The sequence below is a fragment of the Microtus pennsylvanicus genome, chromosome 1 (genome assembly GCF_037038515.1).
Source record: "Microtus pennsylvanicus isolate mMicPen1 chromosome 1, mMicPen1.hap1, whole genome shotgun sequence".
NCBI classification, from domain to species: domain Eukaryota; kingdom Metazoa; phylum Chordata; class Mammalia; order Rodentia; family Cricetidae; genus Microtus; species Microtus pennsylvanicus.
Window position 1 is genome coordinate 46,062,660 of NC_134579.1, and position 27,456 is coordinate 46,090,115.

Consider the following 27,456-nt stretch of genomic DNA (forward strand, 5'->3'; position numbering starts at 1 on the left):
ACACATCTGCCAGGCCACCTGTAGGCATCGCATGGTACTGTGGACACATCTGCCAGGCCAACTCTCCCACTGCGATAGTTCCATCACTTCTTTTGTTGACTCGCTCAGTATCCTCAACTCTGAAACCAGTCAAAATAAAATGGAGGAAGAGATGGAGAGAAAGATATTGAGACAGGGTCTTGCTATGTGGGTCAGGCTGGTCTTGAACTCAAGTCTTCCTTCCCTGTCTCCGAAGTGCTGGACTCACAGGCAGGTGCCAGTACTCAGAACTAAGAATTTGCTACAAAGATGAATAGTTGTGCTTTACTCTGGGAAGCGAGACTTTAACCCGGCAGTTGAGAAGCGACAATTTCTGGAAGACTTTCAGGCAAGCCCAGGTTTACAACATGGGGAGAACAGCCCCTCCCAGGCATACTTCTAGGCATACTTCACTGAGCTACGCAATGCTCCAAAGGGGGCCACTACGGTGACTCAGGGAGTAAAGGCACTTGCCCAAGTCTGAGTCTGAGTCCTAGAATCTACAAGGTGGAAGGAGAGAGCGCCTGAGAGCTGTCCTCGCCACACGAGTTAGGACATACTTGGAAACACACACAGGCAGGTATCGACAACTGCTCCAGAGATTGTGCTGAACATGTTACTGTGTGAAGTAGCACAGCCTGAGAGCCACCAGTCAAGTAACGTAGAGAGGCCGGTAAAGTATATTGAGTAACGTTCCTTCAAATCCAACATGGAAATTTCTTTAGATACTAAATGATAAAATCTGGAGCAAGTTTTTTCCCACGAGAAAACTTTAGGACAGTCCCTGTACCATGGAAATTTAATACTTTAGTAAATTTACTCCCACTAACAAAAAATCAACACACAGTGGAGGCTTTTTGTTTTGTTTTTTTTTTTAATTAAAAATGTTTATTGGCTATTGCCCTTAATACATTTAAAACATAAAAGAATTTTTTCAAATGTGCTAATAAGAAAAAGACCCAGGGACCTGAACAATGTTTAACAGAATTTTCAGTGTTTTGGGCATAAATAAAACTCATAAATTTATATGGATTCTTGGATATTTACTAGTAATCCTTCAATAATGGGTTTGGCATTGACCAAGAATACAAACACATAAACAAGTACAAAATACATTCAATAGAGATCACTGAGAATACAAACTGTCTCCATAGTATCCTTTGCATTCATGAGAAGTCATCATACCACTAAATGGAAAAACCAAGTTGAGTTTCTAACACATAAGAATACAATTAACTACATAATTATTACATACAATGTTCAGTAATGCCCATTATAAAATTGAAGCCAATAAAATATAAGAAATGCATTTCTTGTATCTTCAAAAAAAGATTTTAAATTGTTATTTTTATAAATATTACATGTATATACATGTTTTGAGTATTCTATAGAAAAACTGATATAGAAAAGCACACACACACAACAACAACAAATAAACAAAAACCCTGTCATGATACCAACAAAACTATAGAATCAAGAGAACCCAGGAAGGACAACCAGACTCAGATCCTGCAGCTGCCAACCACCAACTCTGCAAACCAGAGTTTAGTTTTGGTCTAAACTTCCTGATGCATTAAAAAAAAAAAAAAAACCAAAAAAAAAAAAAACAACTCCAGTCACTTCCCACCCAGCACGCCTTGGTGCAGGGGCTCCCAGACTGCCAGCTTAAGGAAAGATTTCATCTGGGAAACAGAGCAAGTACTTGGAAAATGAGTGTCAATGTTGACCAGGAGAAGGACTAAGCAAAGCTGGTTCCATCTGTAGGAGAAATCACTCTGGGAGAGAAGACTAGGAAGTCAATGTGAAACAGTCAACTGAGAAGAAGAGAGGCTCTGTGTACTCTGCTGAATTCTGGAGGGGGCATGGTCAAGGCTTGCAGTAAGAATTCAAATTACAGCTTCCCCAGAGATGGATAGGACTAGATTTGGAAAATTCCTTTCATGATATCCTTCCATTACCTCAGAAATACCCAAACTACATGCAGAACGAAGGCTACTTTCAATGTTTGTGAACCAGTGCTGGTCCTCAAAGTCATGAAGAATTCCAAACAGAGATCATGTTCAAGACAAAGTCTGCCTGGATTATTTGACTCTGATGATTTACAACCAGAATGTCTTGCCATGTTTTTTAACAAGGAAAAGTTGACCCTGGAGGAGACATTCTGCTTTACTAAATCAAAACATGCTGAAGTTAAATTGAACCCTAAAAAGAAGATTCTAGAGATTCTCCCTAAAACCGTGTCTGCATTTGTCCAAAAGTCCCTGAGAGCAAGAGGAGAAACAAAAACCCCCGGTCCGAATCAGTCAGGTTTCTCTCCAGGCCCCAGCTGTGCCTCTCCCCCACCCATCTCAGCAGTTCCTAGACCCTCACCATCCTTTCAAAACGCTCTCACATCTAATGCTTTGTCTTCAACTAAACAAATCTCTATCTACTTATGGAATAAGCCGAGAAAGTTTTAAAGTCATGGTTCATATCATTCTGGTCCATTGAGGTCTCCAGCAGGCCTTCCTCCGCACAGCCATGGGCAGTCCGAGGCAGGTGCTCTTCATTCCCGCCATCAACACTGAAAGCTCAGGTCTTGGGATTCTTTGTTTTCCCATTCTCAAGACATCTGTCTGCGGATGAGTTCTTTCAACTGTGCCAGAGTGTCACTTTTTAGTGCTTCCCGGATGGAGCAGAAAAATCTGAAGTAGTGTTCAAAGTTGTGCATCATGAGCAGGACGCCGGCCAGGAGCTCGTTGGTCACCAGCAGATGGTGGATGTATGCGCGAGTGTGATTCTTACAGCAGTAACAGGAGCACCCGCTCACGAGCGGGCTGAAGTCTTCCTGGTACCTGAGAAAGACAGAATCCAGAAGTGAAGAGACTAAGAAATTGACAACTAAGGTCTGGGTAGCCAGGGATACACAGAGGAAAGCATGTCTCGAAAAAACAAACAAACAAAAAAAGGAAATCTACAACCCAGGCTACTTACTCCACTGGAGAGACGGCTAAGGTAAGAACAGTCTCGCTGGGTACCCGCTCAAGGCGTGCTCGGACAGACACAACCTTACAAGTCTGCAGCCTGAGACAGTCACAACAGTCACTCATCAGTGCAAAGGCACGTGGCGTTCGGGCAGAGGATGCTCCTCTTCCACTCATGGGCACTAGTGTCAGCAGCCACCACATCCACCGGTTTAGCCAGTCTCTGCCTCTTCTCTTGGCAATGACCATTCTGACCACCCTTTTACAGAGGCAGACGACTGCTGCGTATTTAGAAGGAGGGCTCTGGTGGAATCCCTTGCCTAAGGGCTTGAGTCTGGCCTCTATAACTCACCTGGGCATGCTGTTTACTATCCAGCTATGCACGTGTTTCTCATTCATTAACCAAAGATACTAACAGTCCACCTCCTGGAACTGTGAGGTTATTAAAGGAGCTAATACAGCAAAAAGGATCTAACCCTGTTATTACACTTGTGTTACCTAAATATTATACGTAGGTAACACTAAATATTAGACTTGTGTTACCTTTCATTGCCTACTAAGGTACATGACTTTTCCAAGATAATATAATCAAATGCATTAGTAGGTATTTGTCCCCAAAACTTTAACCTAGCACCGAGAATAAGCATATATATTACCCTAACATTTATATGAAAGACAATAGTCTTGGCTACTTTAAAGAAAATATTAAAAGATATAGATGTTATCACTTCAGACCCACAATCATGAAATAGGATATAAACAGGATGTACGAATTTTACAATCTTTCATACATTCTCAGGTCTATGCCGTTATTAGATAACCATGAAAAGTCAGAGCTCCTAAACATCTTCTTATATAAATCAAACACACTAGTGCTATGCTCACAGAGCAACCACGTTCTGAGGCTGGTGACTACCACTTTTAGTCAAATGTAAAGTTACAAGACAACTCAATTTATTCCTTTTGTTTTTAAGACAAGATTTCCTACGTAGTTCCAGCTGGCCCAGAATTTGCTCAATAGATCAAGGCTGGTCTCAAACTTAGAGCTCCATCTGCCTCTTCCAACATGCTGGATTAGAGGTGAACCCACCATGACCCTCCTCAGTTCATTCTTCACTGATAGCTGATTTAGAACCTGTATATAGTCAAGGGGACTTGAGCTCTTTCCAATGTACAAGCTACACTGTGTCTGACTCTCAATCCTCATTTTGCTCTGCTGTTACTTAAAGTAAGCAGAATAGAAACAAAAATAAAAAAAATCAAGCAATGGATTCAGCTTCTTTCAGACAGCTTTTCTAAAGCAATAGTTATCTAGCTTAGTGTTCTGACAAGACAAAGTACCCGAAGTCATCTGCAGAGGAAAAAAGGTTTTCTGGAACCATATTTGAGAAGGCCTAAGTAATGTCCAACTATAAATATTTTACGAAGTCATAAACTGAAAAGGGAACAGTTACATAAACTTAAGACCGTCCGAAATTAAAAAGTCAGAAATCAAAACCTAAACTTCAAAAAATTTCTTACTTTTTCTCTTTCAGATTAATTTCAAATGATGTCATTTCTTGGTTGCACCCAGCTGCTTCAATTTTCTTTATTTGATCCAAGCATTTTATTTCTTCTTGGATTCCATTTTGCTGCAATACTGAAGGGAAACCAATAAAAAGTCTTGAACGATCAGATAAGAAGTGCACACTGGAAAAATTTTAATCTAGTTATAATTTTACAACCTTTGACCCTATAACTCCATTCTTAGAATTATCTAAGGAAATCACCTAAGAAAAAACAAACAGCAGTACATTCCTAAATGGCCAAGGACTATTATCTACACCATCAAGACAACGAAGATATCTGAAAAGTCCAAGCTAATCATGGATCCAAGTATGTGATATATAATCTTGTCATAAAGGAATGATTTTAAAAAGAAAAACGGTGGGGGGGGTATCCCTATGACTTATCACGATGGACTTGTGACAGCACACAGTCCAAGCAGATAAATGTAGAACATGGCTTTAGTTTACGTCTTCTGTTTGGGACCTCTGGCCTTCCAAGGAACCCACAGTACCCTTGAGCTCCTTGCTTAATGGAGGAGCATGTCCTTCAACTTCAACAGAAATCCAGCTCGCTCCAACACAGGAAGTAGAGAAGAGGTAAGCAGGAAAGCAATGAGAGCAACCCGTGCGGGTCCAGACAGCCAGATGATTCTAGAATAATTTTAGTAAACCGAGACGAGCACTGAGCACAAAAATGCTATGGGATGGGATTGTTCACACCAACTGTGTGCTGAGATGGGAACACAATAAAGCTCTGGCATTTTGGAAAATCCTGGTCACTTAGGGGAAGAGCTGGCAACTTTCTTTAAACTCTTCGGTAGGTAAAATTCCACAGATTTTGTAGTATACGCAGACACAAATAGGAATAAAGGGTTGAAAATAAAGTAAGAGGGAGAAAAGGAAGCCGGAGGGGACTGTGCAGGCCACTCATCCCTGAAGACAGGCTTCAGGGCAGCAGCCCATGGCCCGTGACTGGGTGGGTCCTCTTCCCTACCATGTGTGTCAGGATCTGAAATTGCTTGTCTTGACTTTGAAATAACAATAAAAGAAAATGGCAGCACTTCAAAGAAATATGAGCAGAAGAAAGCAGCTTTCAGATCTCAGAGAAGCAAAGGTGACACAGCAGCCCATGACAGTGAGATCCCTGGGAGTTAATTGCATGGGGCTTGCAGGAGGGAGACAAGAAATCTTTTGTGGATAAAAAAATAAATTAACTTTTACTAAGCTGCTCAAAGGTTTCCTTTCCTTAGATTTTCATTACGATTTACTCTGAATTCCCCCCCCCCCCCGAGCTGTGAACAAAGGAGGTCTTGTTTTTGCAGACCACAAAAGTCCCATCTATATTGATGACCTACACGTGTAGTATTAAGTGCCTTGCCCTAGGTGCCAATATCTCAGGGAACACAAGGAAAAAAAATCAAGATGGACCTTTATGAAAGGCTGGTGCTACATGTACATATTTGTGACACGGGAAATGGGAGAAAGCTAGGAGTGAGGTGAATGTCAAAGACCCACACGTCTCTTCAGGATTCAGCTGGCAATCAAAGGTGAAAGTCAGGGCACAACCCCGCTCAGTCACTTGATATGGAAAAAAACTCTCAAACAGGTCCACTCCTCTTTCAATACAATCGAGCACTTCGTCAGGTCGGCTGACTCCGCAGATGAGCCTGGAAAGACAGTTGGGACAACAAACTCAATGGCCATGAAGAAATCAGAGAACGCTACCACATCAACGGGGCGTATGAAAAACAGCAGCCAAACTCAAGCTCAGGGTGGCAGGGACATGGCTGTGTTGCTTTAGGCAGTTCCTTTACACCCTGTTCTCTGGCTCTTCATTATAAAGAGCTCCACGAAACCATCATGAGGCCCAAGGAGGCAGTGGAAAAGCAAACAGTATCGTTTCTAACTCTTTCCACTCCCGTCTTTCTGGTCCACCTCCCTGGCCACAGACTGAACTTTACCCCCCCATCTAAACACTGCATAGATACTTTTAAAATAATATAATTTGCTTTATTTCTCCATTTTTGAGTGTATTTTACAGATTCATTTAACAGCTCCTCTTGTTCTCAGAATTTCAGCACTCACACCAGGATCTAAGACTTTCTTCATATTTTCTTTGCTAACGAAAAGTCCGCACTGGGAAATGAAATGGTATCTTCTAAGGGAAGGGCTACAGCAGTTTGGGAGCATGAATAATTTTCAAGAGGGTTTGGACAGGAAGGCAAGGCTCGGAGAAGCGTGAGATCAGGACTGGCTAGCTGCAACTCCTCCTCTTGTTAAAGTTTGTTTTTCTGCCCACAGACCTTTCCATGAATCAGGGCAGAAAAGCTTTTAGACTTTCTGATTTCTTAGAAGAGTTTTTAACAATGCGTTTATGTAATACTAAGCAAACAGAACCCTTCTATGTATGCCAGCTTTCCTGAATACAGCCTCCTTCCAGTCCTGTGAGGCTTTAGAACTCCACTCCAACTGAAGCTGGCATTTTACACACTTACAGAAAAACAATCCCAGCTTTCAAATTCAGAAAGAGACATCTGTGAAGACTTAGCACAAAAAAGTCCAGAAAATGACTAGAAAAGCTCACGCTGAGCTACTCATCTGTAGCAGGGAAGGGGGTGATGCTAAAAACTGGTGCGCGCATGTGTGTGTGCCTGAATGTGTGTGTGTCTGTATATGCACATGATGGCTGTGAGAACGTGTTCTAGGGAATCTTCACATCCAAGTACACAGGTATGAGTCACTAAGCTGTCTCTATGATGCAGGCACACAATTATATTAGGCTCTCAAAAAGTACTAAGATTACACATGTCCTGTTTAATAGCCTTGAAAATTAAATAGCATCTCAGAGCCAAATTTCCCAATATATCACTGGTTAAAAGGCAATATTCACATTAAGGATATAAGACTAAACAGAAAACTTTTTAAAACTGACATATACAATTGTATGTATTTTTCACAAACAATGTATTTTGGAATTTGTAGACATGAAATGGGTCAATCTAGCCAAATAACAAATCTCATACAATTACTGTTTTCCTGGTGACAATACTTAATTCATCAGACTACACAACAAACCCATGGCATTTACCCCTCTGATTTAGCTGGAAGTACATATCCTTTGAGCAGCATCTTACCCACCTCCATGCTCCTGCTCGCCCCAACCTCTGATAGCTCAACTTCAAGGAGAGGGACATTTTCAGACCCAACAAGAGTGAGGTCACACACAGGCGCCCTCTTTCTGAGCCTGCTTTATTTCATCCAATGTCATGACCTTTAGGGTCACCTACGGTTTTTGGTTTTGGCGTCTGTATATTTAATAAAGCAGGAAAATGCAGGCTATAGCTCAGCTGGTCAAGTGCTTGGCTAACATTCACAAAGCTCTGGGCTCCATCCCCAGCGCCGGAGCAATGGCACACGCCTGTAATCCCAGCACTTGGGAGACAGAGGTCAGAAGATTCATAGCAAGTTTGAGGCCAGCCTGGACTACACAAGATTCCACAGAAGTAAAAATAAATACATTAAGAAAATTTAGGTACTAGTATGGCATCAGCTGCTCTGAAATCCAGACTAGCCTCTCATCTCTGTTACCACTGCAGTATTCAAAAGAACCAACCCTACGAGCTTCATCAATTCAAAAAACAAAACACCACCACTCACTGCTTGCCACAAAAGCAGAAACTTCTCGAAGGTCCTTACTAACAGAGCATATCCTCATGCGACTAAGCACACGGACTTTAACATGCCTTGACTTAAACGAGAATGGCACATGACTTTACACCTGTCTCCAGGTACCATGTCACAACAAATAAAAAGGAGTGTCTGTATTTGCCTCAAGGATGAGAGGACAGAATGAGAGATGCATTTGTCCTCGGTTATAATAATCAAACTCATCTCATGCCAATTCTCCCCCTCTACATTCTGAAACCAGGAGAGCAGCCTCGAAGGAAACTGCCCGGCTGGCCGAGAAAAAGACAGGAAGAACCAAGACAAGGAAAGCACCCTGTGTAGACCACATCACACTGTCACCAGCACCCCTGTCACCTCTCACGAGGCTGGCCTGCATCCTAACCCAGCACTGGCCTTGGTTTGTCCTCTGGCAGCTCTGCAGTGACTGACGACAGCAAGTGCAGCCTGGTTTCTGTGACTGTTGGATTCCCTTGAAAGCCGTCCAGAAGGAAGCCCCCCACAGGCCGCTTGGCTGTCTCTCGTGCGGACCTCAACCTCTCTTCCATCACATCTCCACCTTCAATCACTCCAATGATCACACTTTTCTGAAGGACCTGAGAGAAGAAAGAATTGAACGCCTTTAACCATTACAAGAACCCAAGACCTGTTTGCATGAATTCCAACAGTCAGAAGAAAGAGGTCTTTGAAAGTACTATAGATGTGCACTTCAAGAACCTTTAGGGCTCTAATGAACACACTGTAAAAAGAGGTTTTGCCTAGCAGCCAGGCAACAGCTAAGAGTCCTGTGGGAAGGCTGCTCTACCACTGCAGCCACCATTGGACACTATAACCTATAAGACCCACTCGGCTGCCCAAACCCACCCAGCCCATCATCACCTGGACAACCACCCCCCACCCAAGATCAGCAGCCCCTAAAGGCACAAGCACCACTCATATCAATTGGAAGAAAAGCAGTCTCCCTGCAAACAGCCCTCTCCAGCAACATCAGCAGACCCTACTGGTACATGTGCCACCCACACCAGATAGAACAGGCACAGGCAAAACCCACACCAGTTGGAAGAACACACCCCATAGGCACAAGTAAAGCCCACACTAGCCAGAAGAACTGAAATATATGCTACAACTAGGCATCCAAACCTTCACAAACCTCAGCTAAGACAACCTGCTCAACCGGACAATTAGCCAATTACCGGAACCCATGGCCATTCAGTAAAAAGACAATAAAGAACAAAAGACCCATCTAATAAAGACATCACAAGAATCAACACCCATACCTATAATTATCCCAAACCCAGATGAGTAAACAGCAGTGTAAGAATACATCCAATAACATCAAGAGCAATACGGCACTATCAGAACCTAGTGGTTCAACAACAGCAGGACCTGAACATCCCAATGCAGATGAAGCAGAAAATGACCTTAAAAATAGCTTTATGAGATGATAGAGGCCCTTAAAAGGAAATGAAAAATTCCCTTAAAGAAGTGGAAGGAAAAGACAAAAAAAAAATTGGAAATCGGTAAATCCTTTAAGAAACCCAAAAACAAAAAACCAAAGAAACAAACAAGTGAAGGAAGCAGTTCAAGACTTGAAACTTGAAATAGAGGCAATCAAGAAAACACAAACCGAGGGAATCTGGAAATGGAAAATCTGAGTAAGAGAACAGGACCTAGAGATGCAAACATAACCAACAGAATACAAGAAGTGGAAGAGAGGAACTCAGGGTTGAAGATACAATAGAGAAAATCTTAAATTCAACAAATTCTTAAAATAAATCTGGGACACCATGAAAAGAACAAACCTAAGAATAATAGGGACAGAAGAAGGAGACAAAGTCCAGCTCAAAGACACAGAAAATATATTCAACAAATCATACAAGAAAACTTTCCCAACCTAAAGGACATGCCTATAAAGATACAAGAAGCTTACAGAATATCAAATAGACTGAACAACAACAACAAAGTCCCCTTGCCACAGAATAATCAAAGCACTAAACATGCAGAATAAAAAAAGAATACTAAGTGCTATAAAGGAAAAATGCCAAGTAACATATAAACACAGACCTATCAGAATTAGACCCAACTTCTCAATGGAGACCAAAAGCCAGAAGGTCCTAGAGAGATGTTTTACAGACACTAAGAGACCACAGATGCCATTCCAGACTACTACAGCCAGCAAAACTTTCAATCACCATAGATGGAGAAAACAAGATTCTGCCAGACAAAAAATTAACAGAGAAGTAAGGGATCTAATGGATGTTATGACTCAAATGGACTTAACAGACATCTATAGACCACTTCGCCCAAACACAAAAGAATATACAGGACCTCATGGAACTGTCTCTAAAATTAACCACAGAAGCTGGGCAGTGGTGGCGCACGCCTTTAATCCCAGCACTCGGGAGGCAGAGGCAGGCGGATCTCTGTGAGTTCGAGGCCAGTCTGGTCTACAAGAGCTAGTTCCAGGACAGGAACCAAAAACTACGGAGAAACCCTGTCTCGAAAAATCCAAAAAAAAAAATTAAATAAATAAACAAAATAAAATAAACCACAGAATCGGTCACAAAGCAAATCTCAACAAATACAAAATAATCCCCTGTATTTTATTGGATTACCAAGGCTTAAAGTTAGAATTCAAAAGCAACAGTAACTGCAGAAAGCCTACAAACTCATGTGGTGCAGGACAATTCTGTATTCTGTCAATTATGTTTTAAATAAATGCTGATTGGCCAGTAGCCAGGCAGAAAGTTTAGGTGGGACAACCAGACAGGAAGTAGAGGTGGGGCAATGAAAACAGGAGAATTCTGGGAAGGAGGAAGCCCTTTCTTCCCCAGTCCTGTCTAGACACCGAAGAAGCAGGATGTGACCTACCCCACTGAAAAAGGTACAGAGCCATGTGGCTAACATAGATAAGAATAATGGGTTAATATAAGTTATAAGAGCTAATAAGAAGCCTGAGCTAATGGGCCAATCAGTTTATAACTTATATAGACTTCTGTGTAATTTCTTTGGGGCTTACCGGCTGGACAGAAACCCAACAACTCACGGAAACTGAAAAACGCTCAACTGAATCACCACTGGGTCAAGGAAGAAATAAAGAAAGAAACCAAAGACTTCCTAGAATTCAAAAATGAAGGCACAACATACCCAAACTTATGGGACACTATGAAAGCATTGTTAAGAAGGAAGCTCATAGCACTAAGTTCCGCATAAAGAAGCTGGAGAAATCTCATACTATTGGTTTAGCAGCCACCTGAAAGCTCTAGAACAAAAAGAAGCAGACTCACCCACGAGGAGCAGACAAGAGGAAACAAGCTGAGGGCAGAAATTGATAAAATAGAAACAAAGAACAATACAAATAATCAATGAAACAAAGTGTTGATTCTTTGAGAAAAATCACCAAGACAGACAAACCCTTGTGCAAACTAACCAAAAGGCAGAGAATATCCAAATTAAGAAGACAAAACAAAACAAAAAAATCAGAAATGAAAATGGGACGTAACAGACATTGCAGAAATCCAGAGACTCATTAGGTCATACTTCAAAACCCTGTACTCTACAAAATTGGACAATTTTCTGGATACCACATACCAAAATTAAATAAAGACCAGATAAACAATTTAAGTAGACCTATAACTCCTAAGGAAATAGAAAGTTATTAAAAAAGTCTCCTAATCAAAAAAAGCCTGACTAATTCAGTAGATGCTGGGCAGAATGCCACCACTTCCTTTTTCTGCTTCCATAGCAGATAAAGCTAAAAGACAACTCCCTTCCTGTAGCCCTGGGTTTTATTTATTTTAGTATACCCAACCTAGGGATTATCTGAGAAATAAAAAAATGGCCAAAACAGAACGTGGCAGAGCTTCAGTACTGAATGGTATAAAGAAGAAGATCCATAGCCAGGTGGTGGTGGCACACACCTTTAATCCCAAGCATTTGGGAAGCAGAGGCAGGCGAATCTCTGAGTTCAAAGTCAGCCTGGTTTACAGAACATGTTCCAGGATAGTCAGGGCTACACAGAGAAACCTTATCTCAAAAGACAAAAAGAAACAAAAAAATAAGCAAGCAAACAACCACCACCAACAACAAAAGAAAGAGCATGATCCAGAAAGGAATCCCAGGAAAAGATGTTTGCATGCACAGAGCAGACAGTGGACAGGCCTGCCCCTTCACACTACTACCACAGTTTTGTGTAGGAATCTCCTGTTCATGGACATGAGCAGTTTGGCTGTGTACTTACTGTACTGTTTAAAATGGAATACTTAAGAAAGGAGGCACTGGCCTGGAGGGATGGCTCAGCCGTTAAAAGGCTAGGCTCACAACCAAAAATATAAGAAAGGAGGCACTATTAGCAATGTCAAGACACGAGCACTCAGGATACAGAAAGGTCAGAAAGGTGCCCAACACTTACTGGCCCTGACTCCTTCTGCCTCATGTCCCACGTGCTGAGTGCTGGCATCAGGAATGAGCACCAAGTCTGCCTGATCAGTCCCTTTGCTTCCCTGCCTCCTTCGCCAGCTCACTAACTGTGCTCGCAAATGCTGCGCTTTACTGGTACAGCCTCATTTTTATCAGCTCGTCGCAACACTTCACTACGGGCTCACAGTATGTCAGACGCTCTGTGATACGATACAGATACAAAACCAGCACGCAAAAGCAGAGTTTATGGAGACTATAGCTTAATAAAAGCAAATGCGTAAATAAACTGATGTGGTATGGTATGGCTGGGCTACAGCACAGCACACGCGTATTAAAGGGGTAACAAAGGATGATGGGAGGTTCCCGGAAGAGTCAGGGAAATTCCATAAATTGGTGAGTGAATAAATGGACGTGGTGGCAGCCAGAGAGGGACTATGCCTGGAGATGAAAGGAAAATCCAGGGGAAAATAGGTAGCCCAAAGTGAAACAGCGAATGCTTCAAGGAACTGAAGTCATTCCAAGAGAGCAGACGGCCATCACAGGGTACACAGTCCATGATGAGCAGACGCCATCACAGGGTACATAGTCCATGATGAGCAGACGCCATCACAGGGTACATAGTCATGATGAGCAGACGGCCATCACAGGGTACATAGTCATGAGCAGGGCAGGTGACATCAGACGGTGAGAAGTGAAGAAACACTGGATTCCTTAGCAAAGGAGGCAGTGGCTCATCCGTGCTTTACACAGGCATCTTCTGGAAAGCAAAGATGAAGACCAGACAGAAACGAGAGTGGAGGCAGCTAAAACAGCTCAGAGGTAACCACCAGCCCAAGAGATGGGTACAACAGCAGTGTGAGAAGGGACAGATCTGAGGCGTGTTTACAGAGACAGGAGGAAGGAGGTAGACAACCGGTCAGTAACGTGCATGATCAGTAAATCTAAAGTGTAAACTCCTGGGCCGAGGAACTTGGTGAATGCCGTAGGCCAAGCTAAGTATTAAGGTTTGAGGAAATAAGACCAGGAGTCCAGTTGCCCGGACCTGAACATTCTAATGCCACAACTCAGCTACAGTCCAGGATGTATGGAGTTAAAACTCTCACGGCGAGCAGAAGGAAATTGACAGTATATACATGTTCAAAACTGCTCACCAAATAATGAAAACCAAGGGAAGGCAGTTTGGGGACAACGCGTGGCACAGTGAAAAGAACCTACCATGGAGTCCTGGAGAAGGAACTTCCCAGGATCAGCAAAGAAAAACAGGAAAGAAACAAAGAAGTGAGCAGGGAAGCAGGCAGAGAACAGCTAAGACGCGAAGATGCAGAAGGGAGACGAGCGTTTCCAGAGCGGCTAGCGGGCGGCCTCACCTCAGACTCTTCCTGTAGTCGCAGACAGCTGTCCAGGAACTGAAGGGACCGGTCCACAGACTTCCTGGCCCTTTTTATGGAAGTTGCTTCTGCACAAGATGCCTCGCCATCTGAGAGGCACTGGAACCAGTCCGGCTGCAGGGCCTCCTGAATGGCCATGAACTTGGAAACAGTCATTTCCACTCGACCTCCAAAACCCCACACGGACACAGACTGCGTGGAGCAAGAGATAAGGAATTACCAAGAGTAACATGAACATAAAAAGGAACCAGGAAAGCGGGACATGGCGATTCCTAACAGCTGCAGAGAGGAGACAACTCAGGACCCTGGACAGGTGAGTAAGAAATTCACCACACTTTTTCTAGGGACCTATGGCCCTGAGAACATCTTTCAGTGGTCAAGCAGTCCAACTCCTGGAGACTTCTCCACCACGCCTCTCTGGTGCAGTTCTCCCTGTTTCCTCCCCGACTCAAGCCCACAGAACTAGACTCTGAGGCCTTCCGACCTCCCACCACAGTCTAGCTTCCTCCTACCTCCCTGTCTGGCTAAGATACTCTGTATGCATCCTTGAGGGAACAGAGTTTTCATATTCCCTCTGCTAATGCACACACTTCAGATGTCCTGGACACAATTCATGGTTCCCTCCTCTAAGCTCCTGCAGCAATTTATATCTACACGAATAAAACATATCATTTTAAACAAGTTCTAATTAAAAATCAGAAGCTCAATTGAAAACAGTATTCATGCCAAGTGGTAGTAGCAACACACTTTAACCTCCATACTTGGGAGGCAGAGGAAGACAGATCTCTGAAGCATTAATTTAATTAATCTTATCAATAAAAACTAGGAGTCAGAAATTGGGATTAAAAACCTAAAAGATCAGAGAGGCAGATGAATAGCCACCAGCTACTTCCTACCTCGTTTCCCATCCAAAACGGCTGAGATCGTGTCTCTCTCTACAGTCCTCCAAACCTCTTCGGCTGGAGGCTGGCTCCACCCTCTCTGACTCTAAGCAAACTTTATGTGTCAGAATACAATCAAAATATCACAATAGATCTCTGTGAGTTCAAGGCCAGTCTGCTCTACATACAGCCTAAGATAGAGAGAAACCCTGTCTCGAAAGAAAAAAACAAACCACACCACACCAAACCAAAAGCCAGCCTTGAAGAAGAAAATACATCAGGAGGAAGTGACTGTGGTTGCCAGGCAGTGGTGAGCACTGAGCCTGGCCCAATGCTGTATGAAGGCGTGGGGCAAACAGAGCTTCCGATACCATTCTCCACTCGCTACAACCTCTGACTAGAGATCCAGCCTTTCAATCCTGATCTACCAGCAGCAGTACTGACCGAGGCTCCATGCTACAGGGTACACCTTCATAACTCACCAGCAACTCTCCTGCTCTTCCCGGATTGAGAATCACACGCACAGCGTCACATCCAAAGACTGCATTACTCTCCTCTCAGCAATTTCCCATTTGGCAGGTACTTGACCTTCTTCTACTCTCTAAGCCAGTGGTTCTCAACCTTCCTAATGCTGTAACCCTTTCATACAGTTCCTCATGTTAATGGTGTCCCCCAACCATAAAATTATTTTTGTTGCTACTTCGTAAGTGTCATTTTGCTACTGTTACAAATCATAATGCAGATATCTGATATGCGACCCCTGTGGAAGGGTTGTTTGAGGCCCACAGGCTGAGGACCACTGCTCTCAGTGTTCCCAATACAGAAATGCTGAGGATCTGTTGCCCAACTTAACTCATCATCAAGCAGCCCTCCTCAGTCTTTCTAAACCCTCACACTCTGTTAAATCCTGACCACATACAGAGGGCATAAAGGAATCGTGGAGCATTTGAGGTCCCGGGGACCAGGCTGAGACGTACCTTATTTGTTACATAACCAGATGGTCCAGGGCTGACTGGATCGTGCAGGGAGCAGTAGAAGAGAGATTCTGGCATGCCTGTGTAGACACAAAAAGACCCATTCAGAGAGCTGTGGGGAAAAAGCTTTCTGGCATGCCAGCACGTGCTGGTAGATGAAGCAACTCTAATCTCATCGAACAGCTGGAACCTCATCTTGGATTTATAGAAGGCCTGGGAAAGGAAGAAAATTATTTGAGACCTTCCAACCCAAAAGAATTAAATGCAAAGATCCACACGATACAAACATGACACAAACCTAGACATACACAAGAAGAGGAAATTCAATTGAGAAATGGCTTCCATGACACTGGAATGTGGACAAGCCTATAAGGCATTTTCCTGATCACTGACTGATGTTGGGGGACCCAGCTCACTGTGGCAGTGCCATTCCTGGCTTGGTGGTCCAGTATTTTATACTAAAGCAGGCTAAACGAGCCATGCAGATCAAGCAAGCAAGCAGTGCTCGTCTGGGACCTCTGCTTCAGTAAAATATAAAATGGAGATGGGTTAATTCTAGATGTAAGAGTTAGCTAGCAATATGCTTAAGTAATTAGCCAAGCAGTAATCAATTAATATAGTTTCTGTGTGGTTATTTTGGGAGTCTGGGTGGCCGGGAACACACAAATGGCCTCATACAACAGCCACCTGTAACTCAGGCTCCAGGGGATCTAACATTGTCTTCTGACTTCTAAGGGCAGCAAGCTTGCACGTGGTGAACACACACACATGCAGACAAAACATCTAGACACATAAAATATTTTTAAAAAAATGATTAGTAAACCATAGATACTTAAATTCATATGGTACTCCACATTTCCCATAGGATTTCACTTAAAAAAGGAGAAGGAAACAAATTTAAAAAGTTAACAGCCCCGGCGGTGTCCCACCTCATTTGCTAAGCTTCAGTCATTACGATGATCTCTGGCAAATGCATGTGAGCCATGGCAGTAGACTCTGAAGCTTGCTGTTTTTGCTCTTTACTCCTGGCTCTTTTGGGGCGGGCCCATCACCCAGCTCCCACATAATCACACAGAATCTTATTCTTATTTACAAATGCCCAGCCTTTGTTTGGCTTGTTTCTAACAAGCTTCTCTTGTATCTTAAATTATCCCATCTATCTTTTGCCTCTGGGCTTTTATCTTTCTCTATTTCTTTCACTTACTTTCACTCATACTCCATGGCTGGCTGGGTGGCTGGCTACTGACATTTTTCTCTCCTTATTCTCTTGCTGCTCCTTCTTCCAGATTGTTCCTCCTATTTGTTCTCTGCCTACCAGCCCCGCCTCACTGTTGGCCATTCAGCTCTTTATTAGACCATCAGGTGTTTTAGACAGGCAAAGAATCACAGCTTCACAGAGTTAAACAAAAGCTGGTGATTGCAACTGTTCTCAGCTTATGGAGACTGAGATTTCAGAACCCTCTCTTCTGAGCGATCAAGGCATCATGAAGCTTCCTTCCAAAGAGAAGATGGATGACCAAGGATACAGGAGACATTTACTTAACAAAGCCTAGATGTTGGGGGAACTGAGGAGAAAGTGGTCCACAGAAGACCCGGTTCCACAGCTGCTACAACTAAGGTTTTCCTCAAACTAAATAAATGGGCACACACATCTGCACATAAAGTTCTACTTCCGGAACTAAAGATACTAACCCATCAGAACACATGAATGAGGCTCATGCAGGAGCTCTGGAGGGTATGTATCCTATGGTCTGTACTCTAGTGTGCTCTGGAGGGTATGTATCCTATGGTCTGTACTCTAGTGTGCTCTGGAGTGTATGTATCCTATGGTCTGTGCTCTAGTGAGCTCTGGAGTGTATGTATCCTATGGTCTGTACTCTAGTGTGCTCTGGAGTGTATGTATCCTATGGTCTGTGCTCTAGTGTACTCTGGAGTGTATGTTTCCTATGGTCTGTGCTCTAGTGTGCTCTGGAGTGTATGTATCCTATGGTCTGTGCTCTAGTGTGCTCTGGAGTGTATGTATCCTATGGTCTGTGCTCTAGTGTGCTCTGGAGTGTATGTATCCTATGGTCTGTGCTCTAGTGTGCTCTGGAGTGTATGTATCCTATGGTCTGTGCTCTAGTGAGCTCTGGAGTGTATGTATCCTATGGTCTGTGCTCTAGTGTGCTCTGGAGTGTATGTATCCTATGGTCTGTACTCTAGTGAGCTCTGGAATGTATGTATCCTATGGTCTGTGCTCTAGTGTGCTCTGGAGTGTATGTATCCTATGGTCTGTGCTCTAGTGAGCTCTGGAGCGTATGTATCCTATGGTCTGTGCTCTGGAGTGTATGTATCCTATGGTCTGTGCTCTAGTGTGCTCTGGAGTGTATGTATCCTATGGTCTGTGCTCTAGTGAGCTCTGGAGTGTATGTATCCTATGCTCTGTGCTTTAGTCTTTGGAGCGTCGGCCCCACCCATTTACCGTAACCACTGGCTAACACCTAATCCAACCAGACACCCCTTATCTTCTTCAAGAATTCTTTATTCTGACCCCTTTCATATGTACCCAGAGCAGGTTATATGCCCCCTGTGATCTGTTATAATATATGTATATAACCCTGACTCTACAAAGCAGTAAGAATCATGTGTTTTCCACTGAACCTTCAATCCCCAATGCTTCGCTCTTAGATGCACCAAAGACAATTATTTAAAAAGAAGAAATACATGTATGAGTCACAGTTAAGTCAGCAGGACCAACAAACTCCAAACTGACACATCACAAATCACATATACACGTGATTTAAATAGTTGTTACCTATAAAGCTTCCGACTCCTTTTTTATACTCTGCCAAGACCTCATGATGTTCTGCTCTGTAAGAAAAACAGAAAAAGGCACAGCATAGCAATGGAAATGGACCACTCTTTAGCTACTCTGTACAGCACCAGAAACTCTTCTCCTCACCCAAATAAACTACACGACAGTGAATGCCACCCTCAACAACAAAACACATCGCTTTTCAAGATGTGCAACCAGCAGGGCTGGGTTCGTTAGTTAAAATGAAGGTATACAATTTGCTAGGGGTACAAAAGAAACATAGACAAAACAACCGCTTCAGAACACCTGGATTTCCTTCCATTTTCTTGTCCTTTTAAAATCACTATTAACACAATAACTCAGTCACTTGTCATACAACAGTTTCAATTAAACAGTTTTTCTGATTTCATCTTTAAAATCTATAAACTATGCATGTGAGAAAAAAGAAGAAAGAAAAGAAACCTTCCTCTCTGCTGCATCTAAGGGCTGGATACCTGAATGATTAGGTTCAGCACTCACAAGGTTGACAGTGTGAGCTGGACCATGGCTGGGACCCCATGGATATTATGCAGTGTGTGATGTGTCAGGTGTGGGGCAGAGCCAGTCCTGGTATAGAGAAGACAACCTGGAATGTCCACTGTGCAGTCCCCTGCTTTGCCCAGGTTTTGTATTTTTCCTAGACGGCAGCCATTAACGACTTTGACGAGACTCAGCTTCATCTTTAGGGATTCTTCCAGGTTCTGAGAAGAAATCAGCATTAAATTTAGAAGGCAATTCTTGGCATCAAAAGGCTAAGTACTTTGCAAAGAAAGCAATATGCACATAAATGAATGGCTGCGTGTCTATTACCTCCAGCTCACATCTTTCTGTCTGATCAGGATCAGGACAAGGTGTAAAAAAAAGACCAGGATTCTTTCTCCAAAGTCCCATAACAAAATGGTAACAATCAGTTTGACACGCATTAACATTTCATTTGTATTTTAATAAATAGAGCTTGCCTGAAGATCAGAGAGACAAACAGCCCCACTGGTCAGCCTTACAGACCAGGCAGTGAAAGTACACACCTTTAATCCCAGGAGCCACACTAGTAGCCACAGTGCATGGGCGGTGCATGCCTTTAATCCCAGTACAGCTCTCAGCCTCAGTCTCATTTTGAGATTCCTGGAGGCAGGATCACCATTTTAGACTGAGGTAGAGTAAGAGCCAGTGACTGGCTGCTTTTTTTCTGGTCTTCAGGTTGAACTCCAATATCTATCTGAGTTTTTATTAATCATGCTTCATTTTATTAACCGTCTATGAGTGTGTGTGTGTGTGTGTGTGTGTGTGTGCGTGCTTGTACATGTGCATGTGCTTTTGTAGAAGCTGATGAAACAAAGCAAATGAAAGGCCTGAAATAGAAATTAGCCGGGCGGTGGTGATGCATTCCTTTAATCCAGACACTCGGGAGGCAGAGGCAGGAGGATCTCTGTGAGTTCGAGGCCAGCCTGGTCTACAGAACTAGTTCCAGGACAGGCTCCAGAGCTACAGAGAAACCCTGTCTCGAAAAACCAAAACCAAACAAACAGACAAAAGAAAAGAAAAAGAAAGGTTAATTGTCAAAGAAAGGCACGCGAGGTCACTCTGCCTTGAAAACATGCAAGGGAGGACCATACACTTTAGAGCACGTGTTACTTACTAATTTGAACCACATTTCTTTCTCCAACTTGAGAAAATATTAAGCAATATTTTTCCCTTCTATTAGTGTTGTTCAATAAAAATGATTCCAAAACAGTATAATGAATATACATCATAGACTGACCAGCATAAAGTAACAGATTATCTGCAAAGTGGGATCGTATTCCAGTTCATTCACATCGAGATGAGAAACCATGTGAGCATATAAGTGATCTATGAGTGATTTCATAATGAGAAAGGTGAAACTTTTTAAGAAAAAAATACAGATACTCTTTCTAATTTCTATAGATACACCAAGAGGATTTGAAAAAAACAACAGAAAACATTATTTATAGCATGTTGTTAAATAATTAGTACTCAGTGTGAAAAGTTATGAGCTTTTAAGATGCACAGGAGGACTAGGGAGATGGCTCAGTGGGTAAAGGTGCTTTCTGCCAAGTTTGCCATCCTAGGTTTAATCTCCCTTGTAAAAGAGGAAGAACAGAACTTATTCTAGAGTTGACCTTTGACCTCCACATATGTGTCACAGCACCTACACACAGACAAGCACACACTTTTTAAAATTTAAATGTCACTGGACATATCAACATTTTATAAACACTACATTACATCACTACTTGTCATTTGGAGCAGGCCAAGATTGTCTGCATGTGACTGTATGAGGCCAGCAAGGAACTCAACTCCCCAGGATCCACCTGTTCAGCACCCCAGTGGGGAGCTACATACAGGTGCATAATGGCCATGTCAGGCATTTACATGGGTGCTGGAGACCCAAACCCAGGTCCTCATGCTTGCAGAGCAAACACACACTGATTCATCCCTTCAGCCCTATATGGCATTGAGACGCAGTTTAAAACACCAGCCCTCTGAAGACAGCCACCAGTTCTTAGACGCAGAGATTGACTTTTGTGTGATACAGTTCTTTAGCTGGGATGGTTAAACTTACAAGAAAATAGAATATGATTTCAAAAAGGTAACTGCATATTGTCAGTGAGTCTGCTTTGTGATGATGGATGGAATATTGAGAAATCTAAGGACAAACCAGTTGTGGTGGTGAAAGCCCAGTCCCAGATGCAAGCTGAGGCAGGGGATAGTGACTCCATGACTCCATGGCTAATGTGGGTTCCACGGTGAGAGCCCGTCTCAAGAAATAAAAATGAGCCGAGCACTGGTGGCACAAGTCTTTAATCCTAGCGCTCGGGAGGCAGAGGCAGGCGGATCGCTGTGAGTTCGAGGCCAGCCTGGTCTACAAGAGCTAGTTCCATGACAGGCTCCAAAAACTACAGAGAAACCCTGTCTTGAAAAACAACAAAAAAAAAAAGAAAGAAAGAAAAGAAAAAGAAACAAAAATGAAGAAAGGACAGCACTATTTTATCACATTTATTCGCGCATGTGTGTGTGTGTGTACATGCAAGCGCATGAACACATGCAAATGTATACTACAGCTCAGTGTGGACATTAGTGCATAGCCTGAAGGACTTAGTTCCTCCTTCTACCATGCAGGGTCTCAAAAATCAAACTCAGGTCACAGGTACGCTTTGGCAAGCACCTTTACGCACTGAACCATATTACTGGCCGTAGAAAATGCACCTTAGCCAGAAGTCAACATTTAAAACACAAACAGATTTATTTTCAGAGCTAGAAGAAGCAATACTTCCTATCTTCATTCACTGTCCAATATTAGATATGTTTTCCTAATTGTAACATTTTTATATACAAGTCTTTATTATGAATTAATGCATACAATATAGACATAAATATACACTGACGTATATGGGTTTTGATTTTTGACCTCTTTTTGTTTGTCTTAAATAATGTACCAATGACCAGGCTATGGCAGCTGCTGAGAAGAAACAGCTCCCATGCATAAATCACAGGATTTCTCTGGCCCTTTGTATCCACAAGAAAGCTGTACCTACACAACAGCCTCCAGCAACCACAGGGCATGGTTTTTAAAACACAATTTGGGAGTGACATAAACCACTAACACAAACAAAGTTGACGATGCAGACCAATGTCTCCACAACACCAAGCGGTTCTACTGGCTTTATCACCGTCCCCTCCCTTTGCGCTCACTGTGAATCTCTTCTGTTGCCGGTTCTGTCTTTTTCCTCTCACTCCCACAGATAAAGTCTTTGGAGGTCTTTTGGAGGAACCCTGAGCCTGTAGGGAAACTGACAACACCCTGCCCTAGCGCTGCTAGTTAGTGCCATTCTCCTGCATCTGTCAGGAGAAAAAGAATTTTTTAAATGCCTCTTGAATAGATTGTCTTTATGGAAAGATGTCCCAAATTTGGTAACTGAATGCAGCAAGCTCAGATAGATGATCAGACTTTGGGGAGGGGAGATATTTCCTCCATCTTCTCCATACAGCGTCAACAGTTACACATGTACAGAAACCAACTATGAAGGACCTCCATCTTCTCTATACAGCGTCAACAGTTACACATGTACAGAAACCAACTATGAAGGACCTCCATCTTCTCCATACAGCGTCAACAGTTACACATGTACAGAAACAAACTATGAAGGACCTCCATCTTCCATACGGCGTCAACAGTTACACATGTACAGAAACCAACTATGAAGGACCTCCATCTTCCATACGGCGTCAACAGTTACACATGTGCAGAAACAAACTATGAAGGACCTCCATCTTCCATACGGCGTCAACACTTACACATGTACAGAAACCAACTATGAAGGACTCCATCTTCTCCATACGGCGTCAACACTTACACATGTACAGAAACCAACTATGAAGGACTCCATCTTCTCCATACAGCGTCAACAGTTACACATGTACAGAAACCAACTATGAAGGACCTCCATCTTCTCCATACAGCGTCAACAGTTACACATGTACAGAAACCAACTATGAAGGACCTCCATCTTCCATACGGCGTCAACACTTACACATGTACAGAAACCAACTATGAAGGACTCCATCTTCCATACGGCGTCAACAGTTACACATGTGCAGAAACAAACTATGAAGGACCTCCATCTTCCATACGGCGTCAACACTTACACATGTACAGAAACCAACTATGAAGGACCTCCATCTTCCATACGGCGTCAACACTTACACATGTACAGAAACCAACTATGAAGGACCTCCATCTTCTCCATACAGCGTCAACAGTTACACATGTACAGAAACAAACTATGAAGGACCTCCATCTTCTCCATACAGCGTCAACAGTTACACATGTACAGAAACAAACTATGAAGGACCTCCATCTTCTCCATACAGCGTCAACAGTTACACATGCACAGAAACCAACTATGAAGGACTCCATCTTCTCCATACAGCGTCAACAGTTACACATGTGCAGAAACCAACTATGAAGGACTCCATCTTCTCCATACAGCGTCAACAGTTACACATGTACAGAAACAAACTATGAAGGACCTCCATCTTCTCCATACAGCGTCAACAGTTACACACGTACAGAAACAAACTATGAAGGACCTCTATCTTCCATACGGCGTCAACAGTTACACATGCACAGAAACCAACTATGAAGGACCTCCATCTTCTCCATACAGCGTCAACAGTTACACATGCACAGAAACCAACTATGAAGGACCTCCATCTTCTCCATACAGCGTCAACAGTTATACATGCACAGAAACCAACTATGAAGGACTCCATCTTCTCCATACAGCGTCAACAGTTATACATGCACAGAAACCAACTATGAAGGACTTCTGAACAACATGACGCACTGCACTGACTCACAGATGATGGATGCTATAATATTCTAAATACTTCAAATTTTTACACTATTTGGTAGGGGGAGAAATATACTGACAATTCTAAACTTTATTAGGTACACGTGTTAAGTCTGGAAATAGTCATCAAGGAAATGAATGACAGAATATACAATATCCAAACATGTTTGAAAGGAATCCAGAAGTTTAAAGAAAACTTCAATTATCCCATGAAGGTTAAAAAGAAGCATATCAAAAATAGAAAATGTGGGGCTGGGGCATCAGTTCAGTGGTTCGGAGCACTTGTTATCTGTGCGGTGGACCCAATGCCACTCATAAGCCTGTAACTACAGTTCCAGCCAGGTTTCCTTTTCTCATTTGAGGGTGCCATGCATGATGTGGGAGTGTCTTATATCAATCTGTTGATTTCATTGGTTAAGCAATAAAGAAACTGCTTGGCCCTCATAGGTTAAAACATAGGTGGGAGGAGTAAACAGAACAGAAGGCTGGGAGAAAGAAGCTGAGTCAAGGAGTCGACATGATTCTCCCACTCCAGGCAGACACAGGTTAAGATCATTCCTGGTAAGCCAGCTCGTGGGCTACACAGATTATAAGAAATGGGCTAGTCCAGGTGCGAGAGTTAGCCGAGAAGAGGTTAGATAGAAATGGGCCAAGCAGTGTTTAAAAGAATACAGTTTCCGTGTAATTATTTCGGGTAAATCTAGCCATGTGTGCGGCCAGGTGCCGGGGACGCAGCCCCGCCGCTCCTATTACAACACATGCATGCTTGTGATGCACATACATGTGTGCAGGCAAAAAGAGTCACACACAGAAAATAAAAGTAACTCTAAAAAAGAAAAAATATCCAGCAGAAAGTGGTGGCACACGTCTTTAATCCCAGCACCTGAGAAACAGAGAGGCTGTCAAATCTCTGCGAGTTTCAGGCCAGACAGGGAAACATAATGAGACGCTGTCTGGGGGTGCGGGGGGGTGGGGGGGAGCAAATGATGATCAAGTAAGTCTGAATGTTATTGATCACAACAAAGCTAGACTAATCTCATCCATCAAAAGGCCTAACATCGGCAGTAGCTACATTTATTGGGTATTTACTGTTGTGCTTTATACATTAACTCCATTAACCCTCATACCACATCCAACAGAGCCTATTCTCTCCGGCCTCCTATAAATTAGTAAAGTGATGTTAACAAAGTCACTGTCACGGTTTGAATAAGAATGGCCCCTATAGGCTCATACATTTGAATGCTTCGTCACCAGGGAGTAGCCCTATCTGGAAGGATTAGGAATGAGCTGGGGTCTGGCTGGAGGAAGTACTTCACTGGGGGTGTGCTCTGAGGTTCCAAAGCCCAAGCCTACAGATAAGGATGCAGCCCTCAGCTACTGCTGCAGTGTCGCCTGCATGCCAACATGCTTCCTGCTATGATGCAAATGGTTTAAAACTCTCAAACTGTAGGCAAATCCCAGTTAAAGGCGTTCTTTTGTAAAAGCTTCTTTGGTTATGGTGTCTCTTCACAACAATAGAACACCAACGAAGGTAGTTACCAGAGCTGGTCCTGAAACTATAGAGACCATAACATAGGCTTAGGAGAAACTCAATTTGTCAAGCAGCACATGAAACGTTTCCATCTTAACTGTGATATTACCCATTTTGCTACAGTGTTATTGCTTTTTTTCCTATCTCCCTCCTTCACCTCTAATCCATTATTCCAGTCTCTATAGCAATGGTTCTCAACCTGTGGGTTGTGACCCCTGGGGGGGGAGGGGGCAAATGACTCACAGGGATTGCCTAAGACCATCAGAAAACACAGATATTTACATTATGTTTCATTGAAGTAACAAAATTAGTTAAGAAGTAGCAACAGAAAAATTTGATAATTGGGGGTCATCACAACGTGGGGACCTGTGTAAAGGGTCTCAGCATTAGGACGGTTGAGAACCACACTGCCCTAGAGCCTTTCGAAATGGACACATACTATATGACGGTCACCTCTCTGAACTCGGCATTTCTTTCAGGAAAAGATGGGCAGCTCTCCCAAAGAACAGACATAAAACTAACTCTTCCAAATGACCTGCTGTTGTGACACGTCACACACCTGTTCAGCCACCTTCTTTCCTCTGCTAAGAGGACAGAAGATAAGATATGGGGGCACGGCCTTCCTTAGCATATTTCCAGTTTAAAGTTTGGTTTACATTTCCTGGTAGAAGGTTTGCATAAAGTGATTTTCAATCATTACAATACTTTCAGGGTGTAGGTCCTATAGGACCCAGCCATGACAAGCTCAATAGAAGTCTGAGTCTCAGCAGTTTACCCTGTGGCAATACCTGGTGTTCCGAAAAAGACCACAAACAGAGTCTAACCAGGCACCACCCTGGAACAGAACATCCAAAGGAAATTCCTAACGTTCCAACATCTGTTGGAACACACTCATTGCTTTTCACCAAGACACCCCTAGACAAATGTCAGCCAATTAGGGGTCCTAAACCTTAGTAATCCTCAACCCCACCTTTGCTACTATAAAAACTCAACTCTTTAACTGAGCTTGGGGCTCTCCGATCCCTCCAATATGTTGGACACACGGAGAGACCGAGTTTGCAAACTTGTGTAAGAATAAAAGCTCTTTGTTTTTACATACTGGACTCAGTATCCTGGTTGGCTTTGGGGGGGGGGGGAGGACTCCATGATCTGGGTATAACAGATACAGTTCCATTTTTGTTAGCAGTAAACTCAACGGCCAACAAGTAGCTGGGTCCAAATCTCCAGTTCTAAATTGCTGACCCGCCTGGAAAGTACATACACCTTCAGTGAACTGTTCCTCACAACATCCAGGCTTGGCTATTGAGGTTCAGTTTTCTCTTAGTTCCGTTAGCCATCACTGGAGCTTTAGACCTTACTGTTTTTATGCCTTCTCAAGTACCTGGTAAATTCAGAAAAACTTCCGGCTGAGCAGCTCACCCTCGGACAGGGACCGGGAGAAAAGAGGCCCCTTTCTCTCTAAGATGTGTATGTCCGGCAATCTCACTGAGGAGACTCTGAGCAGGCGGAAGCCTAGACCAACAGGAAATCAGGAAATAACAAGGTGGGAGTAACACGGAAATGCAAGCAAGAAAGTGAGTGCGACTCACCAGCTCTCATTAAGGAAAAGAGACACTCACCCGTGGATTACAATACTCCGTACCGCCAGGACCCTTAAACTCCTTGCCGGAGATAACACGTGTTCCGCTCGCACAGCTCGCGGTCCACTGAACCACCGCCTCTGCTGCAGAACCAATCAGAATGTTCTGTGTCATCACCAAGCGCCAGACATAAGCAAAGGCCCTGCTAAAGCAAACCCAGCGAGACCCACCGATGCCATAGTAACTGGGGCAATGAGAGCTGCGCG

General features: G+C 43.1%; 1 protein-coding gene and 1 non-coding gene across 7 annotated transcripts; both read right to left on the reverse strand.

Moving 5' to 3' along the window:
* Positions 1–885: 885 nt before the first annotated feature.
* On the reverse strand, positions 886–27,335 carry Qtrt2 (queuine tRNA-ribosyltransferase accessory subunit 2). 6 transcript variants are annotated; one of them, XM_075963041.1, is made up of 10 exons: positions 27,230–27,335; positions 26,992–27,122; positions 19,188–19,408; positions 18,669–18,724; positions 15,878–15,954; positions 13,999–14,211; positions 8,609–8,808; positions 6,044–6,195; positions 4,503–4,620; positions 886–2,852 (listed from the first exon to the last, which is right to left on the reverse strand). In XM_075963041.1, exons 3-10 carry the CDS (start codon positions 19,385–19,387, stop codon positions 2,621–2,623), a joined length of 1,248 nt encoding a protein of 415 aa, XP_075819156.1. In that variant the 5' UTR covers positions 19,388–19,408; positions 26,992–27,122; positions 27,230–27,335; the 3' UTR covers positions 886–2,620. The 6 variants fall into 6 exon arrangements, with proteins under 6 accessions (XP_075819156.1, XP_075819164.1, XP_075819205.1 ...); XM_075963049.1 differs by lacking the exon at positions 26,992–27,122 and having other exon boundaries at positions 19,163–19,408; positions 27,230–27,332; XM_075963090.1 differs by lacking the exon at positions 26,992–27,122 and having other exon boundaries at positions 27,230–27,330.
* LOC142842857 (small nucleolar RNA SNORA84) lies at positions 22,155–22,287 on the reverse strand. The gene has a single exon (XR_012909512.1). It is a non-coding gene; the product is annotated as a small nucleolar RNA SNORA84 (small nucleolar RNA).
* Positions 27,336–27,456: the final 121 nt, after the last annotated feature.

What these genes read in the sequence shown, in the direction of transcription:
- Qtrt2 (XM_075963041.1), bottom strand. Translation starts at nt 19,387, where the DNA reads ATGAAGCTGAGTCTCGTCAAAGTCGTTAATGGCTGCCGTCTAGGAAAA. An exon ending in AGGAGTCGGAAGCTTTATAG is followed by an intron (nt 15,955 to 18,668) that starts GTAACAACTATT and finishes GTGTCTACACAG; the next exon opens with GCATGCCAGAATCTCTCTTC. An exon ending in CTGCCAGAGGACAAACCAAG is followed by an intron (nt 6,196 to 8,608) that starts GCCAGTGCTGGG and finishes CTGTCTTTCCAG; the next exon opens with GCTCATCTGCGGAGTCAGCC.